Below are 24,152 nucleotides of genomic sequence, written 5' to 3'. Positions count from 1 at the left end.
TTCCCTAGGGAATTTAAGATTTTGTAAAAAAAATGACACCTCAGGTTAGACAATGCATTAAAGGTGTGAGTTTAGACTCTGTCTGTATTCCCACCTTGAGTTAGACTGGTTCTGTTTCCAAAGTAGGAATTTATAAAATGCCATATGGAATGACTGCCGACAGATTGTGCTTTTTGAGCAAACTGGAATGTATCTGCAAGTGCAAATTCACTCCATAGACTTATTTATGAGTGTGCGCGCGCGTGTGTATGAGAGAGACATACAGAAAGGGAGAGAGGGGGAGTACGTGTGTGCACATGCTTGATAGAGTATGCATTAGACTCTGGATTAGTGGTGCTGGAAGAGCACAGCGGTTCAGGCAGCATCCAAGTAGCTTCGAAATCGACGTTTCGGGCAAAAGCCCTTCATCAGGAATAAAGACAGTGAGCCTGAAGCGTGGAGAGATAAGCTAGAGGAGGGTGGGGGTGGGGAGAAAGTAGCATAGAGTACAATGGGTGAGTGGGGGAGGGGATGAAGGTGATAGGTCAAGGAGGAGAGGGTGGAGTGGATAGGTGGAAAAGAAGATAGGCAGGTAGGACAAGTCCGGACAAGTTATGTGGACAGTTACTGAGCTAGAAGTTTAGAACTAGGGTGAGGTGGGGGAAGGGGAAATGAGGAAACTGTTGAAGTCTACATTGATGCCCTGGGGTTGAAGTGTTCCGATGCGGAAGATGAGGCGTTCTTCCTCCAGGCGTCTGGTGGTGGGGGAGCGGCGGTCAAGGAGGCCCAGGACCTCCATGTCCTCGGCAGAGTGGGAGGGGGAGTTGAAATGTTGGGCCACGGGGCGGTGTGGTTGATTGGTGTGGGTGTCCCGGAGATGTTCCCTAAAGCGCTCTGCTAGAAGGCGCCCAGTCTCCCCAATGTAGAGGAGACCGCATCGGGAGCAACGGATACAATAAATGATATTAGTGGATGTGCAAGTAAAACTTTGATGGATGTGGAAGGCTCCTTTAAGGCCTTGGATAGAGGTGAGGGAGGAGGTGTGGGCACAGGTTTTACAGTTCCTGCGGTGGCAGGGGAAAGTGCCAGGATTGGAGGGTGGGTTGTTTGGGGGTGTGGACCTGACCAGGTAGTCACGGAGGGAACGGTCTTTGCGGAAGGCGGAAAGGGGTGGGGAGGGAAATATATCCCTGGTGGTGGGGTCTGTTTGGAGGTGGCGGAAATGCCGGCGGATGATTTGGTTTATGCGAAGGTTGGTAGGGTGGAAGGTGAGCACCAGGGGCGTTCTGTCCTTGTTACGGTTGGAGGGGTGGGGTCTGAGGGCGGAGGTGCGGGATGTGGACGAGATGCGTTGGAGGGCATCTTTAACCACGTGGGAAGGGAAATTGCGGTTTTAAAGAAGGAGGCCATCTGGTGTGTTCTGTGGTGGAACTGGTCCTCCTGGGAGCAGATCTGGCGGAGGCGGAGGAATTGGGAATACGGGATGGCATTTTTGCAAGAGGTAGGGTGGGAAGTGGTGTAATCCAGGTAGCTGTGGGAGTCGGTGGGTTTGTAAAAAATGTCAGTGTCAAGTCGGTCGTCATTAATGGAGATGGAGTGGTCCAGGAAGGGGAGGGAGGTGTCAGAGATGGTCCAGGTAAATTTAAGGTCAGGGTGAAATGTGTTGGTGAAGTTGATGAATTGCTCAACCTCCTCGCGGGAGCACGAGGTGGCGCCAATGCAGTCATCAATGTAGCAGAGGAAGAGGTGGGGAGTGGTGCCGGTGTAATTACGGAAGATCAACTGTTCTACGTAGCCAACAAAGAGACAGGCATAGCTGGGGCCCATATGTGTACCCATGGCCTCCCCTTTGGTCTGGAGGAAGTGGGAGGCTTCAAATTGTTAAGGGTGAGGACCAGTTCGGCCAAACGAATGAGAGTGTCGGTGGTAGGGTACTGTTGGGGACATCTGGAGAGGAAAAAACGGGGGGCTTGGAGGCCCTGGTCATGGCGGATGCAGGTGTAGAGGGATTGGATATCCATGGTGAAGATGAGGCGTTGGGGGCCGGGGAATCGGAAGTCTTGGAGGAGGTGGAGGGCGTGGGTGGTGTCTCGAACGTATGTGGGGAGTTCCTGGACTAGGGGGGAATAGGACAGTGTCGAGATATGTAGAGATGAGTTCAGTGGGGCAGGAGCATGCTGAGACAATGGGTCGGCCAGGGTGGTCAGGCTTGTGCATCTTGGGAAGGAGGTAGAACCGGGCAGTGCGGGGTTCCCGGACTATGAGGTTGGAAGCTGTGGGTAGGAGATCTCCTGAGGTGATGAGGTTCTGTATGGTCTGGGAAATGATGGTTTGGTGATGGGGGGTGGGGTCATGGTCGAGGGGGCAGTAGGAAGAGGTGTCCTCGAGTTGACGTTTGGCTTCAGCGGTGTAGAGGTCAGTGCGCCAGACTACCACTGCGCCCCCTTTATCCGCTGGCTTGATGGTGAGGTTGGGATTGGAGCAGAGGGATTGGAGGGCTGCGCGTTGTGCGGGTGAGAGGTTGGAGTGGGGGAGGGAGGTAGACAGGTTGAGGTGGTTGTGAGAGGGGATGCATGAGAGCGTGGGATTGTGTGTGTCCGAGAGAGGGTCTGCGTGTCTGCGCGCACATGTGTGTGAGAGAGAGAGAATATGTGTGTGTGTGACATGAACCAAGATCCTGGTTGAGGCCATCCCATAGGTACCGATCCTGGCTATCAGCCTCTGCGCGGCCACTCTGCACTGTTGCGTATCCTGAAGTCCAAGCTGATAGCCAGTTTCGGTACCCATGAGGATGGCCTCAACTGGGATCTATGGTTCATGTCACACTATAGATGACCCCACTACACTATACACTCTCACATACACACACACTCTTATGTACAATTACACTGACATACTCACACAGACCCCCTCTCATACACATGCTCTCTCTCAGACACATATACATGCCCACAATCACACGCACACCCTCTCACAGGCATATACTCCCGTCTCATATATGCGCACACTCTATCAAGCACACACACACATTCTCTCCCACAAACACAGACACTCTTACTTTGTCTCTCACACACACATATAAGTGTATGGGTGAATTTGCATTTGCAGATACATTCTATTTTGTTCAAAAAGCACACAATCTGTAGGTAGTCAGTCTATGTGACATTTTATAAATTCCTGCTTTAGAAATATAACCAGTCTGGCTCAAGGTTGGAATAGAGACAGACTCTAACCTCACACCTCTAATGCATTGTCTGACCTGAGATGTCAGTTTTTTTATAAAATCTTAAATTATCTCAGGAAAGTTACTTGAAAGAAGTTCTGGGATTAGCACATTAATGAATCGAAACCTGCAACACATTCGAAGTGATTAAGATTTAACAGCAATCTAGGTTTGTTCAATACATCGAATCAGTTGTATAACACTGTGATCTCTTGCTATAAACTCTGTGTCCTACGATCCAGCCCCACAGCGATCTGATGAAGGAGTAGTGCTCCGAAAGCCTGTAATTCCAAATAAACCTGTTGGACTATAACCTGGTGTTGTATGTTTTTTAACTTGGTTCAATGAACTGCTAGTCATTAAACAATATTGGATATAAAACCTTTCAAGAGTTTTATTGAAAATGTCTGCCTGTGAGAGAGAACAAAATGGAAAGGGCTTGAAAAGGATGGAAAAGAAAAGGAAGGAAGGAAGGAATCAAGGGAAAAAAGGAAGAGAAAAAAGGAGAAGAGACAGAAGAAAGGCAAGAGAGAGAAAGGGAGAAGAGGAGGACAAATGATGGGAGGGATCTAAGTAAAGGAAGAAGGGAAGGGTCTGGAAGGTAGGGAAAAAGAGTAGAGTAGAGCAAAACAAGGAAGTGGAAAAAGAACAGGAAGATAAGGAAGCAAGAAAATAGAAGAAAAGGAGGGAGCTAATAAACAAAAGATCTTTGATCGTGAGCACCCTGCCATGCCTTCAGCTGCCTAAGCTCCAAACTCTAGAAGTCCCTTTTTAAATCTCTCCACCTCTAAATGTCTCCTCCTTCAACAAACCTTAAATGTGCCTCTTCTAGTATTTGGTCATATAACCTCTTCTTAAATAGCTCAGTGTCAAAACACGTTTGATAATGCTTCTATAAAGTGCTATATAAATTTAAGTTGTTGTTACAACATGACTACATGCAATTGATCTTATCTGTTCATTTTACCTGGATCTTCCTAGCGCCATTAGATCTGAGAAGTCAACGAGAGATGCCCGGAACATCAAATGAAATTCCAGCAGCAGGGACCCAGAGCAAGGGAGATCAAATTAAACCAGAGGAAGATTCCCTCAGCCACAGCTATCAACTTTACAAAGGTACCAGTTTCTCATATAACAAGCAAATCACTGACAGGCAAGATTCTGGCCTTTGTCTGGATATTTTCTAACCAACCTGTTCATAGATGTTATTATTCACAGCTGTTCAGGTGGAACTTGAACCCGGGCCTCCTGGCTCAGAGGTCAAGTTGCTACCACTGCACCACAAAAGCCTTCCTGCCTTGGTCCAAAATACACCGCAGAAGTGATATCAGGTATTACTAGCCCAAGGAGTTGCAGAACTCGATCAGGATGAGGGATAACTACACCATAGATAGATACATAGACACAAAGAAAAGCTTTTTTTGCCCAGAAAATTCCCAACCCTTTATAGACAGCTTGAAGTTGAGGATTGTGCGAGGAAAGTATCAGATAACCTTGTTGGAGTGGAACTCTCGCTCTGACCCACTTCAGAGTAAACTCTCCGGAGGGAGGTCAAAGTTATTTTCTTCCTTCTTTTACGAATTTATACCTGAGATCACAGATATATGTTCACAGGAAATGACTATTTTGATAACTTACAAGTTAAAGAGCAGTCAGGTGCAAGACTGAGTCAGAAGGACAGAAGAAATTGGAATAAGAGTTGACCATTTCACCCTTCCAGTGTGTTATGTTGTTTATAAGAGATTTTAACAAAATTAGAAATAGAAATAGGCCATTCAATCTTTCAAAACTGCTCTGCCACTCGGTAGGTTCATGGCTGATCAATTTGTATTCAGAATTCCACATTCCTATCTACTCCTGGTGACATCTGATTCCCTTATCCAACAAGAATCTATCTACTTCTGTTACAAAAAGATTCAATTCCCGCAGAACCCATGCTGTGTCTCTCGACAGGACAAACCTGCCAACTGAGCTAACTCATTTAACCTATCCAAGAGGTGGCAGGGCGGCTCAGTGATTAGTACTGCTACCTCTCAGCGCCAGGGACCGGGTTCAATTCCAGCCTTGGACGACAGTCTGTGTGGAGTTTGCATGTTCTTCCTGTGTCTGCATGGGTTTCTTCCCACAGTGCAAAGATGTGCATGTTAGGTGAATTGGCCATGCTAAATTGCCCATGGTGTTCAGACATATGGAGGTTAGTTGCATTAGTCAGGGGTCAGAATAGGATAATTGGGCAGGGGGATGGGTTACTCTTTGGAGGGTCAGTGCGGACTTGTTGGGCCAAACAGCCTGTTTCTATACTCTAGGGATTCTATGACTCTAAGTTGGCTTGCACTGTTGTATGTCATCTTCTTTATGTACTTTCCTAACGATCTTCGTGTCATCTGCCTTATCTTTGCTCGCCTCATCTAAGACATTAATATAAATTTTTCTAAAAGGTGGAGGACCCAGCACAGAACTCCATGGATCCACTTGTCACATCCTGCCAAACTGAAAAAGACCCATTTATGCATAGTTTCCATTTTCTGCCAGTGAACCAATCTTCCATACATGCCCAAATGCTCCCCCTACATCAGGAGCTCCATATTTGTGCAATAGCTTTTTATGTGGAGACTTATTAAATGCCTTCTGGAAATCCAAAAATATTCATCAATGGGTTCTCCTTTATTCATAGTACCTGTTACACTTCCAAAAGATTCCAATGAGTTGGCTAATCACTAAATTTCCCTTTCACAAAACCATTCTGATTCTTCCCAATTACCTTGAGTTCTTTGAAGTGCCCAGTTATAACCTCCTTACCGATCGATTCTAATACCTTCCTCATGACAGACATTAAGCTAACAGGCCTATAATTTCTGATTTTCTGCCTATCTCCCTTCTTGAATAGAGGGTTCGTATTTACAAGGGAGGGGCTACATTGAATAAGATTAGAGATAAAATTCTGCCTAAACTTTCATCTTGCTGTTCTAGTCCCATCTTCAAAACATCTTTGTTTCTAAAATTCTTGCAATCTGTCTTGAATACATTGTGATCCCTGTAACCGCGGATCCAGTTTCTGCAGCTTCAGTTACCCGTGGCTGTAACATATTACAGGGAATGTTCCGGAATCAGGGACCAGGAGGCTGCCATGAAGGTATACTTCCCATTTAAATGAATGGGTTTGTGCCTATCCACGGTTTTGGGCTTCGGCGGGAGGTCCTGGAATGTATCCCCGTGGGTACGGGGTTGGTGGGGGTGGGGGGTGGGTGGGAGGGAGATCTACTGCAAACTCAATGATTAAGCATCCACGGGTCTCTTGGGTAATGTAATAGGATTACTCTCCAAGGGCATGCGGAGAGAGAGAGGGTGGCAGTTGGCACTCATATCTGAGGATGAAAGTGCAACCCACACCTTTACATGATTCAGAATTTCAGAAAAATATTGATCAAAAACGTTTGAAGGTCATCCTAGATAGTTCATTAAGTCCACAATTTAACCAGTCAGCTGGACTCAAGTAGGTGTCAGCATTGCTATCTCGAGACAAATGGGACTAGCAGACTGTGTTTGTTCTTCTCATCTCAGACACAATTAAATGTTCTGCCCTGACCAGTGAACAAGGATAAATCTTCCTGAGTTGTGATGCTCACCCAGCTGAATAGCTGTTTTTAGTCAAAGCTGCAAAAACACGTGGAACAAGACTTGCAGCACAAGTGAAAAAAGGACAGGAATAAACTTCCTTTGGTATCTCTAGATGTCCAAGACACACAATAGAGAATGTCAACTGTTAGACTGATAGCACTGGAGCAGTTCGCAAACATGGCAAATTAATCTATGTTACATTTTACATGCAGTACAAGAGAACATTATTTGGGAATTTGTAAACGTAACACCAAAATTGGAGTTGATGTTCTAATTTTCTGAAAGAAAGACCTACATTTATGTAGAACTTCTCACAACCTCAGGACATCCCCATGTGTTTTACAGCTAATTGATTACATTTAAACCGAATCACAGTTGTAATGTAGAGGAGGTGCCAATGTTGGATTGGGGTGGACAAAGTCAGAAGTCACATGACACCAGGTTATAGTCCAACAGGTTTATTTGAAATAACAAGCTTTTGGGGAACTGCTTCTTCATCAGGTGAAGTAGAGGGATGCGCACAGGCACAGAATTTATACGCAGAGAGATCACTGCAAGATAATTCCAGGTAATTAAAAATATTAAAAGAGTACAAATGGAATGTCAACAGGCTGAATAGCAAGTGAAGGGATGACCTATGATCCAAATAATTAAGGTAGAGAGATAATTACAAAAAATCAAAAATAAGGTGATAAAGAAGGGTCACTGAACCCGAAGCACTAACTCTGATTTATCTTCACAGATGCTGCTAGACCTATTTCCAGCAATTTCTGTTTATGCTGGCCTCTAACCTGTTATCATGTGACTTCTGACATTGTAATGTAGGAAGAGCAACAATCAATCTGTGCACCTACAAACAGAGATACTGGTCAAATAATTTAAACGGTTTTACTGTACAATGTGAGAAACAAATAGCAACCTAAACACAAGTGAATACTCAATTGTTCTTTGAAATAGCAGCATGGTATCATGAGGTGGCAGAAAGGGTCCTGATTTACCTACTGCTGAAAAGATGGCACCTCAAACAGTATAGTGCTCCCTGTTGCTGCACTGGGAGGATGGGCCTAGATTTTCTGCTTATGGTACTGGAGTGGAAAAGACTCAGTGATTAAAACACGACCCACTAATCAGGGTTTCCACCTTTCTAAATCTATTTTTGAAGAAAATATTATGAACTTATTGAACTTCCCAAAAATTACAGCAGTCTCCCAATTTTTGTTTCTATCAAAAATCCCGTCAGATCAACAGTTCACCTCCGACTCATCAGACACCTCATCTGATGAAGGCACTTTGACACAGCCTGTGAGTCATCGGGTAACGAGCTCCCATCATAGTGTAAAACGAATCAAGCAAGAACAGAGCCCTCAAAAGGCCAGCCACAGTTACTCATTCTACAGAGGTAAGACCTTTTAGGCTTTGATCTTTACTTACTGTATTCGCAGCAGCCCAACTTACAATCAAATGGAAAACAGCACTGTTTCTGCTCATTCACCATTTCTCATTAACAAGTAGAGCATCTTATGAGCATAAGTGCTTTGGTTTGTTCGAACTAATGCAAAAACAGTGACTTCTAGTGACTCCTTGGGAGACAAGGTAACAGTTTACCTGGGAAATCAAAACAAAATCACAGAAACAATCCTCAAGACCAGGACCATTATTATAATTACAAAAACTGTCCTTTTCTGATTTTAGTTAAGGCTACTGAGGTGGGGTTGGCCTGAAGGATTCATACAAGTAGTTGCAGAGAAAGCCTCACTTCTGGAATCCTGAAGGTTGAAGACTTTGGAACTCTCTGCCTCAGAAGGTGGTGGGCAAGCAGGAGGCTTTGTCCCCATCAGAAGATGGTGGAGGCAGAGTCATTAAATATTTTTAAGACAGTGGTGGATAGATTATTGTTAGGTAAGAGTAAACAGGAATGTGGAATCTGATACACAAACACATCCACCCTGATCTTGTTGAATAGTGGGGCAGGTTTCAGGGGCCAAATGGTTGACTTCAGCTCCTATTTTGCATGTTTAGGTGTATTTTTAAGGTGGGCTCTTGAGGAAGGCAGTGATGGTTGTACATTAGACAGGGAGAGGCAATCGTTTACGATATCAGCTAGTTTGTAGATCTAAGGGTTTATTGGGAATGGGCTGAAGAAACCTGATGCCAGTCTTGTGGATTAGGTGTAATTGGAGAGGGCAGGAGTTATGAAATTAAGGTCAACTGGGAGTTCATAGCTAGGGAAAGATTTAGCCTGATGTAAAGGAAAGGAAAAAAAGAAAAGCAGCAGAGACAACTAAAAAATTAAATTGGTCCCATCATGATGACAAAGGTTTTGGAACTTGTGAGGGTGCAGTCGGGAATTTAAGGAGATAATTGGTAACTGAGAAAAGGAATTTTAAAAAACATTCACGGGATGAGATATATCTCATTTACTGCTCAGAGGGCAGTTAAAAGTCAACCACACTGCTGTGGTTCTGTAGTCACATGTAGGATGTGACCTAGAAAGCTGCCAATTTCCTGCCCTAAAGAACATTAGTGAATGACATGGGTTTTTTTCCAACGATTGGCAATGGATTCACAGTCATCATTAGACTCTTAAATCCAGACTTTTTTACTGCATTCAAATTCCATGATCTGCCTTAGTGGCTTTCAAACCTGGGTCCTCAGGACAATTATCTGGATCTCTGGATTAACAGTCCAGTGAGAATACTAGGCTATCCCCAGATGATAACATTGAGTCATTTTGGCCGTGCCATCTTGTACCTCTTGAACAGACAGACAAATGCCTCAGTTTAAAGCCTCATTCAAAGGACACCTTCAAAGTGTAACACTCCCTTGATACTTCACAGGGGCGTCAGGGTTGATTATGTGCTCAAGTCTCTCGATTGGGATTCAAAATGCTTCTGACTCAGAATCAAATATCCAGTCTCAAAACCAAAGCTTACACAGCTGAATGGAGGGAAAATAGCTATTTAGAGATATAAAAAGGATCCTCACATAAGCTTCACACTATTGAGGTTATAGAAAGCAAAAATGAGCCCCAATTCCTACTCATGCTTTCCAGCGACCACTATCGAAACCTAAGGGCATCCAGGTGCCTTGAGACAAGGATTAGGTTTGGTTGTGATCACCAGTTCACTGCCTTCCTCATGAGTGAGGTGTTGGACACTTGGAGGCCTGGATCCCCCTCCCTTACAACATACGGGCAGCAGCATACCACCACCTACTCAAGGGCAATTAAGCATAGGCAATAAATCCAAGCCCAGTCTTCAAATAAATTTTGAAAAGGGGAGAAAAGTGGCACTGAGAAACTTACCTCAGAAAGAGACTGGAGTGGAAAGGGAAAGAGAAGCATACTAGAACGGTAAATTTCCCATCGCTCTTAATATTCACTGCTGGTCATCATTATTGAGGGAAAATGCAGATAAAATATGCAGTAGTTCATCTGCCTGTAGAAATCTACAACTCAAAAGCAAGTATGTTCTACCTGACAGGGCCAGGAGATTTAGCAGATCACAGACCCAAAGCACGCCCCTCAGACAATGCCTCGGATGAGATCATGAGGACCAGGACTCCAATTTATCGCACAACTGCTGGGCGTAGCAAACACGAGCAGTTACTGCAAGAGGAAGAGTCCCTGTCCAAACAGCATCAGAGCCAAAGCATTCCTTCTTACAAAGGTACGGTCACTGTACAATCCCACTTACTGTAAACCCTTCTCTTGTGCTTCAACTATGGCTTAGTGCTTAATAGCATGCTTGTTTCTGAATCAAAGTCGAGGGTTCAAACCCACTCCGGACACTTAAACTAATAGTCTAGTACACTGCAGAGGGTTGTGAAAGATAGAAAATAAATTCAACTTTCTTTTCTTTCTAAAGCCATATCTAAGTGATTGAGATCCTGGAGCTCAATATTTTATTTTCTGTAGTTTAGGGAATACAACAAACTGAATTATATTGAAGCAACAGTTGGACTCAGTTGGTAGTATTGAATCTCCGTCAGAAATCTCCAACGTTTAAACAAATTATTGAATTGATGTTCCATTACAGGATTGCATGCAATATCATTGTTAGATGTGAGGGGGCAGTGGAGAGGGCTTAAAGAAAGTGGCTGGTAATTGGAAAGAGGATGCTTGAGCTATCTTTCCTCTCCAGGACAGTCCTGCTGTAAAAACTCGACACAAGGATTTTAAGGATAATTTCCAGCCATGCTGAAAGATTTATCACTCTTGATATACACAAAAAACTTGTACGTTTCACAGTTTCATTATGTTCCAAACAGTCTACAGTGAATAAAGTATTTTTTTAAATGCAATCACTGTTGAGAAAGAGGCAGTCAGTTTGTGCACAATAAGCTCAAACAAGAAATCGAAATTGACTAGAAAGCCTCTTTTTTATAATGCTGTTTGGATAAATATTGGGCAGAACAATGAGAAGGACACTTATATACTTCAAGATTTGGAGATGCTGGTGTTGGACTGGGGTGTATAAAGTTAAAAATCACACAACAGCAGGTTATAGTCCAACAGGTTTAATTGGAAGCACTAGCTTTCGGAGCGCCGCACCTTACCACCTGATGAAGGAGCGGCGCTCCGAAAGCTAGTGCTTCCAAATAAATCTGTTGGACTATAACCTGCTGTTGTGTGATTTTTAACTTTATACTTCTTCAAAGCAGTGTCGTAGAGTCGTAGAGATGTACAGCATGGAAACAAACCCCTCAGTCCAACCTGTCCATGCCGACCAGATATCCCAACCCAATCTAGTCCCACCTGCCAGCACCCAGCCCATATCCCTCCAAACCCTTCCTATTCATATACCCATCCAGATGTATTTTAATTGCAATTGTACCAGCCTCCACCACTTCCTCTGGCAGCTCATTCCAAACACGTGCCACCCTCTGCGTGAAAAAGTTGCCCCTTAGGTCTCTTTTATATCTTTTCCCTCTCACCCTAAACCTATGCACTCTAGTTCTGAACTCCCTCACCCCAGAGAAATGACTTTGTCTATTTATCCTAACTATGCCCCTCATAATTTTATAAATCCCTATAAGGTTACTCCTCAGCCTCCGCTGCTCCAGGGAAAACAGCCCCAGCCTATTCAACCTCTCCCTATAGCTCAAATCCTCCAACCCTGGCACCATCCTTGTAAATCTTTTCTGAACCCTTTTCAAGTTGCACAACACCTTTCTTATAGGAAGGAGACCAGAATTGCACACAATACTCTAACAGAGGCCTAACCAATGTAGTGTATAGTCGCAACATGACCTCCCAACTCCTGTACTCAAAACTCTGACCAATAAAGGAAAGCATACCAAATGCTGCCTTCACTATCCTATCTACCTGCAACTCCACTTTCAAGCAGCTATGAACCTGCCCTCCAAGATCTCTTTGTTCTGCAACACTCCTCAGGACCTTACCATTAAGTGTATAAGTCCTGCTAAGATTTGCTTTCCCAAAATGCAGCACCTCGCACTTATCTAAATTAAACTCCATCTGCCACTCCTCAGCCCATTGGCCTATCTGATTAAGATCCCGTTGTAATCTGAGGTAACCTTCTTCACTCTCTACTACACCTCCAATTTTGGTGTCATCTGCAAACTAACTAACTATACCTCTTATGTTCACATCCAAATCATTTATGTAAATGATGAAAAGCAGTGGACCCAGCACCGATCCTTGTGGCACTCCACTGGTCACAGGCCTCCAGTCTGAAAAACAACCCTCCACCACCATCCTCTGTCTTCTACCTTTGAGCCAGTTCTGTATCCAAATGGCTAGTTCTCCCTGTATTCCATGAGATCTAACCTTGCTAACCAGTCTCCCATGGGGAATTTTGTCAAATGCCTTACTGAAGTCCGCAGAGATCACGTCCACCACTCTGCCCTCATCAATCCTCTGTTACTTCTTCAAGTAACTCAATCAAGTTTGTGAGACATGATTTCCCACGCACAAAGCCACGTTGACTATCTCTAATCAGTCCTTGCCTTTCCAAATACATGTACATCCTGTCCCTCAGGATTCCCTCCAACAACTCGCCCACCACCAATATCAGGCTCACTGGGCTATAGTTCCCTGGCTTGTCCTTACCACCTTTCTTAGCAGTGGCACCACATTAGCCAACCTCTTCCGGCACCTCACCTGTGACTTTCGATGATCCGAATACCTCAGTAAGAGGTCCAGCAATCACTTCCCTAGCTTCCCACAGAGTTCGGGGTACACCTGATAGTGCCATGAAGTTGTTAACATTCTCCACAGGCAGCAGTTTGAGCCTTGGTACTTCTGGATGGTATATTTGCTCAGTGGTTAGTACTACTGCCTTTCAGCACTAGAGACCCAGGTTCGGTTCCACCCACGCCAAATGACTGTGTGGTTTCCCCCAAGGTGCTCTGGTTTCCTCCCAAAGTCCAAAGATGTGCAGATTAGGGTGGATTGGCCAAGCTAAATTATCTAGGGATATGCATGCTGTGTGGATTAGCCAATGGGAAATGTAGGGATAGGGTGGGTCTGGGTGGCTACTCTTTGGAGGTTGGGTGTGGACCCAAAAGGGCCAAATGGCCGGCTTCCACACTGTAAGGGTTCGATGTTCTATGATTTCCGCTCAAGTCTCTGGAGAGGGCTTCTGGCTCAGAGATGAAGGTGCTGCCCCTCAGCCATAGTTAACTCTATGCACTGGCAAAGACCGGTTCCACTGGTCAGACTGTACCCATAACCTATACCTCAGTGTTAACAGACACCGCGGAGTTGGTCAAAACTATAACCCATTTCTTCCATTGTTCTTTCTCTCAGGAAAGCAGACACTGGCGCAAGTGCTTCAACAGCTGGGGGCTCAGCTCCCCTCACAAAGCTCATACAGTGAACCCCAAGGTTCACACTCTTTTAATCCAGGAGCAGAACTTTCTCACAACCAGTATGGAAGGGAAGCCAGAGATGATGCCATGTCCAAGAACAGAAGTCAGTTTTACAAAGGTACATTTATGAGTTTTAATGAACTATAAGACACTCCCCCAACTAGAGACTGAATTTCCTGCCAGCATTAGACCAGTATATATCCATAGCAAATCAGTCCCATTCACTTATCACCTACTGTGCTTGCTCACATACACTTAGAGTCATAGAGTTATACAGATGTACAGCATGGAAACAGACTCTTCGGTCCAACCCGTCCATGCCGACCAGATATCCCATCCAATCTAGTCCCACCTGCCAGCACCTGGCCCTTATCCCTCCAAACCCTTCCTATTCATATACCCATCCAAATGCCTCTTAAATGTTGCAATTGTACCAGCCTCCACCATATCCTTTGGCAGGTCATTCCATACACGGACCACCCTCTGCGTGAAAAAGTTGCCACTTAGGTCTCTTTTATATCTTTCCCCTCTCACCCTAAACCTATGCCCTCTAGTTCTGGATTCCCCGACCCCAGGGAAAAGACTTTGTCTATTTATTCCTATCCATGCCACTCATAATTTTGTAAACCTGTATAAGGTCATCCCTCAGCCTCTGACGCTCCAGGGAAATCAGCCCCAGCCTATCCAGCCTCTCTCTATAGCTCAAATCCTCCAACCCTGGCAACACACTTGTAAATCTTTTCTGAACCCTTTCAAGTTTCACAACATCTTTCCAATAGGAAGGAGACCAGAACTGCACGCAATATTCCAACAGTGGCCTAACCAATGTCCTGTACAGCCACAACATGACCTCCCAACTCCTGTACTCAGTACTCTGACCAATAAAGGAAAGCATACCAAACGCCTTCTTCGCTGTCCTATCTACCTGCAACTCCACTTTCAAGGAGCTATGAACCTGCATTCCAAGGTCTCTTTGTTCAGCAACACTCCCTAGAACCTTACCATTAAGTGTATAAGTCCTGCTAAGATTTGCTTTCCCAAAATGCAGCACCTCGCATTTATCTGAATTAAAGTCCATCTGCCACTTTTCAGCCCATTGGCCCATCTGGTCCAGATCCTGTTGTAATGAGGTAACCCTCTTCGCTGTCCACTACACCTCCAATTTTGGTGTCATCTACAAACTTACTAACTGTACCTCTCATGCTTGAATCCAAATCATTTATGTAAATGACAAAAAGAGGACCCAGCACCGATCCTTGTGGCACTCCACTGGTCTCAGACCTCCAGTCTGAAAAACAACCCTCCACCACCACCCTCTGTCTTCTACCTTTGAGCCAGTTCTGCATCCAAATGGCTAGTTCTCCCTGTATTCCATGAGATCTAACCTTGCTAATCAGTTTCATATGAGGAACCTTGTCGAACGCCTTACTGAAGTCCATATAGATCACATCTACTGCTCTGCCCTCATCAATCTTATTTGTTACTTCCTCAAAAAAACTCAATCAAGTTTGTGAGACATGATTTCCCCACGCACAAAGCCATGTTGACTATCCCGAATCAGTCCTTGCCTTTCCAAATACATGTACATCCTGTTCCTCAGGATTCCCTCCAACAACTTGCCCACCACCAAGGTCAGGCTCACCGGTCTATAGTTCCTTGACTTGTCCTTACCACCCTTCTTAAACAGTGGCACCATATTTGCCAACCTCCAGTCTTCCGGCACCTCACCTGTGACTATCGATGATGCAAATATCTCAGCAAGAGGCCCAGCAATCACTTCTCTAGATTCCCACAGAGTTCTCGGGTACACCTGATCAGGTCCTAGGAATTTATCCAACTTTAACCGTTTCTATCCAGCACTTCCTCCTCTGTCATGTGGACATTTTGCAAGATGTCACCATCTATTTCCCTACAGTCTATATCTCCCATATCCTTTTCCACAATAAATACTGATGCAAAATATTCATTTACTATCTCCTCTATTTTCTGTGGCTCCACACAAAGGCTGCCTTGCTGATCTTTGAGGGGCTCTATTCTCTCCCTAGTCACCCTTTTGTCCTTAATATATTTGTAAAAACCCTTTGCATTCTCCTTAATTCTATTTGCCAAAGCTATCTCATGTCCCCGTTTTGCCCTCCTGATTTCCCTCTTAAGTATACTCCTACTTTCTTTATACTCTTCTAAGGATTCCGTCGATCTCTCCTGTCTATACCTGACTTACGCTTCCTTCTTTTCCTTAACCAAACCCTCAATTTCTTTAGTCATCCAGCATTCCCTATACCTACCAGTTTTGCCTTTCACCCTGACAGGAATATACATTCTCTGGATTCATGTTATCTCATTTCTGAAGGCTTCCGATTTTCCAACTGTCCGTTTACCTGCCTCCAATCAGCTTTTGAAAGTTCTTGCCTAATACCGTCAAAATTGACCTTTCTCCAATTTAGAATTTCAACTTTTAGATCTGGTCTATCCTTTTCCATCACTATTTTAAAATGAATAGAATTATGGTCACTGGCCCCAAACTGCTCCCCCACTGACACCTCTGTCACCTGCCCTGCCTTATTTCCCAAGAGTAGGTCAAGTTTTGCACCTTCTCTAGTAGGTACATCGACATACTGAATCAGAAAATTGTCTTGTACACACTTAAGAAATTCCTCTCCATCTAAAACTTTAACACTATGGCACTTACTGATATGTGAGCTCAGAAAACTTCAACATTAAAATTCTCATCTTTATATTCAAATCCTTCAATGGTCTTTCTCCTTCAATCTCTAAATTTCTCAGAGCTGCAACCTCCTGATTCTCCTACATTCTCCAGTCTGGCCCCTTGAGCATCACTGATTTTCAGCGAATGCAAAATGCAGCAAATGCTGGAGAAACTCAGCAGGTCTGGCAGCATCTGTGGAAAGACAAATGGGGTTAGTGTTTCCAATCCAATGACTCTTCCATGGAACAGCTTGTACACATTGCAGCATTCTATTGCACCCTATGCTTCTGTAGTTGCCTCTGTAAATGTTTCCACTCCTCTCTCTACATCTTTATGTTGCTGCTTAAAACCTCTCACTTTGTCCAAGCTTTTGTTCACTTCCCTAAAATTTCTGCATGTAGCTCAGTCATATTTTCCAACAACCCTGTAAAGTTTATGATATTTCACTTTACGCAGTGCTTTATAAATGCACATTGTCACTGTGCTGTTTGACCTCAAGCATCAAAGTTTTTTAAGAGAAACAAGCATCCATTACAAGTGCACTACTGAAGGGAAAGTCTATCTTTCATTGTATATCTACTGTCCATGTGGAACAGAACAAGGCAGCCCCAATCTGGACATTAATAGGCTTATACCTGAAAAACTGCCAGGTCATTATAAAAATCCAACTAGTTCACGAATATCCTTCAGGGAAATAACCTGCAACCTGTACCTAGACTGGCCTTCACCTAATTCCAGTCCAAACTATGTGATTGATTTTTAATGGGTAATAAATGTGGCCTCATCAGAATCACCTACATTTAGAGAATGATATAAAAGAAAATGTTCAATTTCTGATCTGTGCTGAGTTAACGCATATAACATAACCCAAAAGGCTAACGAGTCTTTGTGTCAATGGGGCTGGAGTGAAAAGTAAAGCTATTGTACAGATTCCTGAACAGACCCTCTCCAGAGTATTGGAATCAGTTTTGAGCATTGCCTCTCAGAATGGACCAGTTGGCTTCAGCGACAGTACAGGCCAGATTCACCAGAACAATACTGGGACTTAAAAGAGTAATGAGGAAACTCTGTAAACTTAAATTGTATTCACTTGAATTTAGAATGTTGAGGAGCGTTGTAATTGAATCTTTTAAAATGACAAATGTTTCAAGAGGGTGGATACAATAAACTAATTCCTCTGGTGTGAGGTCAAAACTAAAGTGGCATAACCTTAAAATGAAAATTGGGTTATTCATGGGTGACATCAGTAGCTACTTTCTCACACAAAAAGAGCCAGGAATTCAAGGATTCTCTGCAGAGGGGCTGTGGCTTTTGAGATTCAATTTAAATTTTCAAGAATGAGAGCAGCAGACTGAATGGTTTCCTCCCGTTCTTGGCTAGACATCAGATCAAATAAAGGTGCCGGGCTGAGTGAGTGGACTTAATGGTCATCTCTGCACTCACTGAAGTCTAAATACAAACTCCTTTAAATGAGCCAAGTTCTAGCATTGCTTCTTCGAGTTCTGTGCTGTATTAACTGATCTCAGTCACACACAGCAGTGTAGATACAACTGAGCTCAACCCCTGTGGGCTGACATAGATATGACAACTCCTACTCAATAGCCAATGACTCCTCCAACAAGTGTATATATTCAGATGTGTGCCAATATTGGGGCCACAGCTTCCGAAACGTGCTACTTAAATGCATGAGTGAACACTAAGGGAGCCTACTAGCCTCAGAGACCTTGTACAGTTGAAATTAATAGTTTGTTACATTTAGAACTGGCAATGGTGAAAGCTGAACACTGAATTCCTTCAAGTGAGAGCTCATCTTATTTTAAGTTTGGCAACCTGATTCTAGAGTTTTTCACCTGTGAACATCAGAAGGTGAAGTCAGCCTTGATCACATTTGTGGTGGAGGGAAACAAGGGAGGTCAGAAAAGAATTTTCTAGATTGTTTTTCTGGAATGTGCCTGGGCTTTATCATCTTCAGAGGATTACATGTTGGGGTAGAAAGTGTCTGCATTGGGCATCGCAACTGCATAAAATAGGTCTTTTCCTTTCTGTCATTTTTATACACATGTTCATAACCACCTGTTTAAAGTGAAAGCATGACCATCAGTATTGATAACTGAGTGTGAATGTCCAGGACCAAACATAGTGAGTGGCTAGAAAAAGCTCCCAGCACACATGAAACCCTTAGCCCATCATGTGGCAGAATCTGTATGAATGTTTAACTGTATTTTCCATTCTGTTCCTCAACACTTCAGGTGAGAACAGCAGCACAGGAGGCTTGCACTCTACCAAAAAAAACACAGCTGAAGTCAAGGCCCAAGAGGAATGCTTTAAGAAGGCTGAGCTAGCTGCAATATGCGCTCTTCGAAATGTTTATTTTGCAGCCAAAGAGATGATCCCCAACTCCTCAATAGAAGCACTGAATGAGCTGTGCATACTTCAAGGTATCACGGACCTGGGAGGACTTCACTTGGACAAGCTCGACTCCTACGATAAGTTAATTGAGGAATTCCAACAAGCCATCGCTGAGGTAACAGATGAAGGGATCCTGAAGAGGGCACGGTCCAGTAATTGTTTCAGTATCTTGATCGATGAGTCTGAAGACTGTTTCACTGAGCCATGCCTGTTCCTGTATCTCCAAATCATTGAACATGTTGCAGGAGGGTATGAGCCCAAAACGTATTTCCTGGCAGTCAAAAAACTACAGGAAGAGGTCACAGCCGAAAAGATCACAGCAGAGTTAGTCAATGTGCTGAAAGAAAAGGATCTAGATGTGAAACAGATGTGTGGATTTGCAATTGATGGTGCTGCTATGACAGCTGAATGCAAGAACAGTGTGGTCACTCAGTTAAAGGCGCAGGTGCCCGGTCTCTTATCCATCCACTGTATTTCTCATCGATTAGCTCTCAGCATTGTGTCTGCTGCAGACACTGTCCCATACCTGGTGAAGTACCAACAAACTCTCAATTCTGTTTACAAACACTGTGTCAGCTTCCCCAGGGACGGGCTCGAGGCCATACAAAAAATACTGAGAGACACACACAAACAGAGCAGCCCTTTCAAGGATATCTTGCCATCCAGGTGGCTTACAGTCAAAGCCTCAATTGAAGCTGTCATACGCAACTTTGGCAACCTTGTCTCAGTGCTTCAGAACAGTCGGTCAGCCCGAGGCGTCAGGCTAGCAAAGACCATGTGTACCTACAAATTCTTGCACTGTAGTCACTTTTTGGCTGACATTCTCCACCAGTTGTACATTCTGTGTAAGAGTTACCAGACCTCCAATGTTGACTTTTCAATTGTGCACCCCTTGTTGAAATCAACGGTCACCACAATTAATAAGCTGAGTGCTGAAAGCACTGGCGAAATGCTTAAGAACCTCTTGGCTGCACTGCCGACCAACATATGGGATGAGAGCCTCTCTGACAGCTCATTTATGTTTCAGAATCACCGGATAAAAGGAGGCCACCAGCAGAAGTCAGAGGCTGAAAGCACCTGTCGGACTTTCCTTGAAATTCTCACACGTGATCTTAAGGGCAGGTTCTCAGAATCCAAGGATGCAGCCACCATGACAGCTATGACTGCCATATTCGATCCTGCCCATGCCTCAGACTCAAAGAATAGGCACATCCAAACAGTGACGGATTACCTGTCTTCGCTTTCTGATGAGAGTGACAAAGATGAGTTTGAAATGAGCTGCAAACAGGAGCTTGTCAGCTTTATGAACTTTGTAGAGTCTCAGCCGGGTGTGCATGCACTCACTAGCTCCAAGGATGTATGTGAACTTGCACTCAAGCAGAAACTGATGTTTCCTGTTGTCAGTTCACTGGCAGAACGGTATTTGGTTTTGCCGATTTCAACTGCAGGTCTTGTGGGGACATTCTGTAGACAACACATGTTGAGGACCAAACTTGGGAACTCACTGACCAGCAAGTCGTTGGAGAACCTGATCAAGATCTCCATCCATGGTCCTCCTATCAAGGAGTTCAACTTTATAGCTGCTTATTCCAAGTGGGCATCTGGCAGGGCCAACAGGGCACAGCAGCAAAAAAGTTAGAGGTTCACAGATTGTAACTTGTCCTGATTCAGACTTTTCCACTTTTCAAAAAAAAATCGCTTGTTATTAGTAAGAAAGAAAATAAAAGGAAACTAATCTACAGGCAAAACTTTAGAATCCTAAAACATAATCTAGTTTCTCATCAGAGTTTTCCTGTAGTCACAATGTACAGAAATTCAAGGCAATGACAATGTAATTTGATCAAACACTCCCCTTTTTAGAAGTTGTTAATATTGATAATGAATTGCATAGATTTATCCTTCTTTTTATTAATTCATGTGATAAGGGTGTTGTTGGCTTGGCTAACATCTGCTGTCCATTCCTAATTGCCCTAAGGATAGCAGTTTCCTTCCCTACAAGACATTGGTGATCTAGATGGATTTTACAATAATCAACAATGGGATCATGGCCTTATGTTACCTGTCATGGTGGGATTTGAACCTGATCCCCAGAACATTACCTGAGTGTTTGGATTAATTGTCCAGTGAAAATATCAGTAGGCCACTGCCTCCTCCCAATATTGATAAGGCTGTCTTCTTTCAACCTTCAAGCCTGTTCCTGGGACAGTAACAGACTTACCAATACTTCTAAAGAAAAGAAGGCTTGCAACTGTTAGTACTCCTTTTCGGATTGCTCAGAAACATCCTAAAATATCTCAAGCATCATTCTGCTTCATAGTGCAATGCCCACTCTAGTTGTATACACAACTATTTGGCTTTGGTATTGGTCAAATTAGAAAGCTGGACAGATAAATAGATGAATAATTCAATGTCAATATTTTAAAAAAACGTTTGCAGTTTCAATTTATTTAACCTCATCTTTTGTTAATACTCCTTGCAACATAGAAAGAGCTCCTCCCTCTTTCACATGTGACACATGAGAAGGCAGACAAGTATTGAGTATATTGAAGAAAAAGGCTTGCATGCAACACTCAACACACTGCAGTTGACTACATACATTTCATGAATATCTTTGACACCTTCCAGTTGTACTGTAGTGGTGCAGAGTTGCAATCAGAGAGACACAGTGACCCTGACAGTGCTGTGCCAGTGCAGATTTGCACGAGCTTGAGGAACCAATGATGGTAGACTGTTCAGTCACAGCAAGGGAGCCCACATTTCCTGACGTATATTTCCAGCAGGGGTTGATGGATAACGATTCCAGGGAAGAGCCTTTCCTTGGCCTAGGGAGGCAGACATTAAGTGTACCTTATACTGGATTAGTGGTGCTGGAAGAGCACAGCAGTTCAGGCAGCATCCAACGAGCAGCGAAATCAACGTTTCGGGCAAAAGCCCTTCATCAGGAATAAAGGCAGTGAGCCTGAAGCATGGAGAGATAAGCTAGAGGAGGGTGGGGGTGGGGAGAGAGTAGCATAGAGTACAATGGGTGAGTGGGGGAGGAGATGAAGGTGATAGGTCAAGGAGGAGAGGGTGGAGTGGATAGGTGGAAAAGAAGATAGGCAGGTCGGACAAGTCAAGGAGGCAGTAACTGAGCTGGAAGTTTGAAACTAGGATGAGGTGGGGGAAGGGGAAATGAGGAAGCTGTTGAAGTCCACATTGATGCCCTGGGGTTGAAGTGTTCCGAGGCGGAAGATGAGGCGTTCTTCCTCCAGGCGTCTGGTGGTGAGGGAGCGGCGGTGAAGGAGGCCCAGGACCTCCATGTCCTCGGCAGAGTGGGAGGGGGAGTTGAAATGTTGGGCCACGGGGCGGTTTGGTTGATTGGTACGGGTGTCTCGGAGATGTTCCCTAAAGCGCTCTGCTAGGAGGCGCCCAGTCTCCCCAATGTAGAGGAGACCGCATTGGGAGCAACGGATACAATAAATGATATTGGTGGATGTGCAGGTGAAACTTTGATGGATGTGGAAGGCTCCTTTAGGGCCTTGGATAGAGGTGAGGGAGGAGGTGTGGGCACAGGTTTTACAGTTCCTGCGGTGGCAGGGGAAAGTGCCAGAATGGGAGGATGGGTCGTAGGGGGGTGTGGACCTGACCAGGTAGTCACGGAGGGAACGGTCTTTGCGGAAGGCGGAAAGGGGTGGGGAGGGAAATATATCCCTGGTGGTGGGATCTTTTTGGAGGTGGCGGAAATGTCGGTGGATGATTTGGTTGATGCGAAGGTTTGTAGGGTGGAAGGTGAGCACCAGGGGCGTTCTGTCCTTGTTACGGTTGGAGGGGTGGGGTCTGAGGGCGGAGGTGCGGGATGTGGACGAGATGCGTTGGAGGGCATCTTTAACCACGTGGGAAGGGAAATTGCGGTCTCTAAAGAAGGAGGCCATCTGGTGTGTCCTATGTGGAACTGGTCCTCCTGGGAGCAGATACGGCGGAGACGGAGAAATTGGGAATACGGGATGGCATTTTTGCAAGAGATAGGGTGGGAAGAGGTGTAATCCAGGTAGCTATGGGAGTCGGTGGGTTTGTAAAAAATGTCAGTGTCAAGTCGGTCGTCACTAATGGAGATGGAGAGGTCCAGGAAGGGGAGCGAGGTGTCAGAGATAGTCCAGGTAAATTTAAGGTCAGGGTGGAATGTGTTGGTGAAGTTGATGAATTGCTCAACCTCCTCGCGGGAGCACGAGGTGGCGCCAATGCAGTCATCAATGTCGCGGAGGCCCCAGCTGCTGCCATGGCCAAGGAATGATAAGCAAGGACAATAACTCTGCTCTCCTTTAAGTACTGCTGCAACTTTAAAGAAAGACTTGCATTTTACAGCGTCTTTCCTGACTTCAAGCTGTCCCAATGTGCTAAAGCATTTTGCAAACAAAATGTTTTTGAAGTGTATTCACTAATATAATGTAAGAATTGCAGCAACTTTTTTACACACAGCAACCTCCCAAAACCAGCAATATTAATGTCACTCTTCAACTAAGTGAGGATAATCTGTTTTTGTGGAGTTAGGTGAGGATACATTTAGGCCAGGATACCAAGAGAATTCCTATACTCTTCTCCAACATAAAGCAAAGACAACTTTTACAAATACCTGAGAGGAGAGGAGCTTCAGTTTCCTCTATCCAACAGTGCAGCACTTCCTTTGCACTGCACTTCAGTCTCTGGAGTCTTTCCCAGTTTTTCTTGTACAATGACTTAAACTAACGTGCTCTACTGAATGTGAAGCACTTATTCAAGGAAGTCTTGGTTTTCTGTTAAAATTGTGAATTCTTATGACACATTTGTACCTCCTGACTGTTTTTTTGCTTTTGTTTAAAGGAAGAATGCCTTTAATCTTTTATCTAAATTATATACTAGGATTTTACAAGTTATAAGTATATTAAAGGATTTTGAGGATTCACTAGGAAATTGGAACAGTGGCCTTTTACGGTTGGACTGGGTACAAACTCAACCTTAAGTGTGTGCGTGGGACAGCATGTCTCACTAACTTGATTGAGTTTTTGAAGCATTTTTGAAGAGCTTTTTTAACAAAGAGGATTGATAAGGGTAGAATGGTGGACGTGATCTATATGGACTTCAGTAAGAGGTTCAACAAGATTTCTCATGGTAGACTGGTTAGGAGGGTCAGATCTCATGAATACAGGGAGAACTATTTGGATACAGAACTGGCTCAAAGGTGAAAGAGGGTTGCTTTTCAGACTGGAGGCTTGTGACTATCAGTTGTCCCTAATGAGAGGCATTATAGTCCATTCCGAATATGGCCATTATACAGTTCAGGGAACTTCACTGCATTATATTTGGGTTCTTGATGATCCCAAAATTCAACCAAAAACATAAACATCCTTTTCACTTGTCAAATTATTC

General features: G+C 44.2%; 2 protein-coding genes across 5 annotated transcripts in view; one reads left to right on the top strand and one right to left on the bottom strand.

Moving 5' to 3' along the window:
* LOC140465651 (uncharacterized) overlaps nucleotides 1-21,738 on the top strand; it is a 52,271-nt gene extending 30,533 nt beyond the window's left edge. The window contains exons 4-8 of the mRNA XM_072561230.1: nucleotides 4,184-4,318; nucleotides 8,061-8,219; nucleotides 10,303-10,488; nucleotides 13,593-13,772; nucleotides 18,611-21,738. Of these exons, the coding sequence (XP_072417331.1) occupies nucleotides 4,184-4,318; nucleotides 8,061-8,219; nucleotides 10,303-10,488; nucleotides 13,593-13,772; nucleotides 18,611-20,409 (2,459 nt within the window). The 3' untranslated portion in view covers nucleotides 20,410-21,738. The remainder of the gene's footprint in view (nucleotides 1-4,183; nucleotides 4,319-8,060; nucleotides 8,220-10,302; nucleotides 10,489-13,592; nucleotides 13,773-18,610) is intronic.
* LOC140465654 (sorting nexin-11-like) overlaps nucleotides 1-24,152 on the bottom strand; it is a 132,443-nt gene that overhangs the window by 58,316 nt on the left and 49,975 nt on the right. The window lies entirely within an intron of this gene.

The sequence above is a fragment of the Chiloscyllium punctatum genome, chromosome 42, assembly GCF_047496795.1.
Source record: "Chiloscyllium punctatum isolate Juve2018m chromosome 42, sChiPun1.3, whole genome shotgun sequence".
NCBI lineage: Eukaryota > Metazoa > Chordata > Chondrichthyes > Orectolobiformes > Hemiscylliidae > Chiloscyllium > Chiloscyllium punctatum.
This window is presented reverse-complemented; position numbering and strand designations above follow the sequence as displayed.